Below are 1,518 nucleotides of genomic sequence, written 5' to 3' on the forward strand. Positions count from 1 at the left end.
TATTATTAATGAATATTCAGATATTTCCCTGTAACAATCTGATGCTAAAATAGTTTTTAAATATTTATATAAATGTTCATTTTTGGAAATTTTAGGGTAAATTTCTAGTGGATGAATATATTTAAATAATCTTAACATTTTATTAGTAATATTATATTTTAAATAAAAATTATCATTACTTTCATTAATAGGTAATGAATTATTTGTTGATAATAATGAAAAATGAATTATTTCATTTTTTAAATTATTTAATTTATAATCAAATAAAATCTTAATAATTAATATTATAATATTTATTCTTAAACTCTTTTTAATGTATATGAATATTTCAATATATANNGATATGATTCGGATTATGATTAATATATTAATAATAGTAGTTATATGTCTCTTTTCAATATAATTATTAGAAAGAATGGAAATAAGAGGAAGAAAAGAAAGTAAGATTATATATATACATTATATATTATTTTCTTATAATTAATATAATATTCAATAAATAAATAAAATTTATTTTAATAAATTTGTAAATATTTTTTAGTATTAAATGAAATAATATATGCAAATTAACATAATTTTATTTTTTTTTCTCAATAATATTTAAAATCTATTTATTAAATCTAAATATTTGTAAAAAAATAACAAAATTACATTTTTATTATTTTTTAATTATATATCTTAATATTAGATTTCGATATATAATAATAAATTACTATATAAAGTTGATCTAATTAATACAAATATTTATTTCAACTTAATTATTTAAATATAAATGTATTTAATGCTAATAATNNCATATTAACAATTATTCACTTGATTTTTATCATGAATTTCTTGAAAATAATTCCTAAAAGATAAATTTTATCTTAAATTTTCTATTGTACCCTTATTTACTTTTTTTTTTTTTTATTAATTATTATTATTATAATGTATCTTCCATCTTATTCTTTTCATCCCAATAACTACATTGTACTTGTGATATATGTTCTTTTCTTAATATTAACATACATAAACGACTTTGTCCTATTCCACCACCTATTGTCTGTGGTAATTCATTATTTAATATCATCTTACAATATGGTAATTCTAATCTTTCATTACAATTACATATATTCAATTGTTTTATTAATGATTCTTTATTTACACGTACACCCATTGAACTTAATTCTATTGGACCATTTAAACTACTACTCCAATATATTAAATCACCATTATATTCCCAATCATCATAATCTGGTGCACGTAAATCATGTATTGTATTATTACTCAATTTTTTACCTATTTGTTTTATAAATACTGATCCATATCTTTTACATATTTCTCTCTCTCTATCATTACTTGATGATAAATTTGGATACATATTTAATCATTCCTCTGATTTTATTATATATAATTCTTTTTTTATCATCTCATTCTCATCTGATTTATTTGTTATACCTTGCTTTTCTTTTTTCATATTCCAATATAATCTTTCTAAATTATATATATTATTATGTATTATTTTTTCTGTCTCTTCTA

General features: G+C 17.3%; 1 protein-coding gene across 1 annotated transcript; it reads right to left on the reverse strand.

The window, feature by feature from the left end:
- Positions 1-922: 922 nt before the first annotated feature.
- On the reverse strand, positions 923-1,360 carry ELE39_000917 (aspartate ammonia ligase; the record flags this gene model as incomplete). The annotated part of the gene is made up of 1 exon (XM_067343632.1): positions 923-1,360. One exon carries the CDS (start codon positions 1,358-1,360, stop codon positions 923-925), a length of 438 nt encoding a protein of 145 aa, XP_067202830.1.
- Between the last annotated feature and the right edge of the window lie 158 nt (positions 1,361-1,518).

Source organism: Cryptosporidium sp. chipmunk genotype I, assembly GCF_004936735.1.
Source record: "Cryptosporidium sp. chipmunk genotype I strain 37763 chromosome Unknown contig_140, whole genome shotgun sequence".
Taxonomy (NCBI): Eukaryota; Apicomplexa; class Conoidasida; order Eucoccidiorida; family Cryptosporidiidae; genus Cryptosporidium; species Cryptosporidium sp. chipmunk genotype I.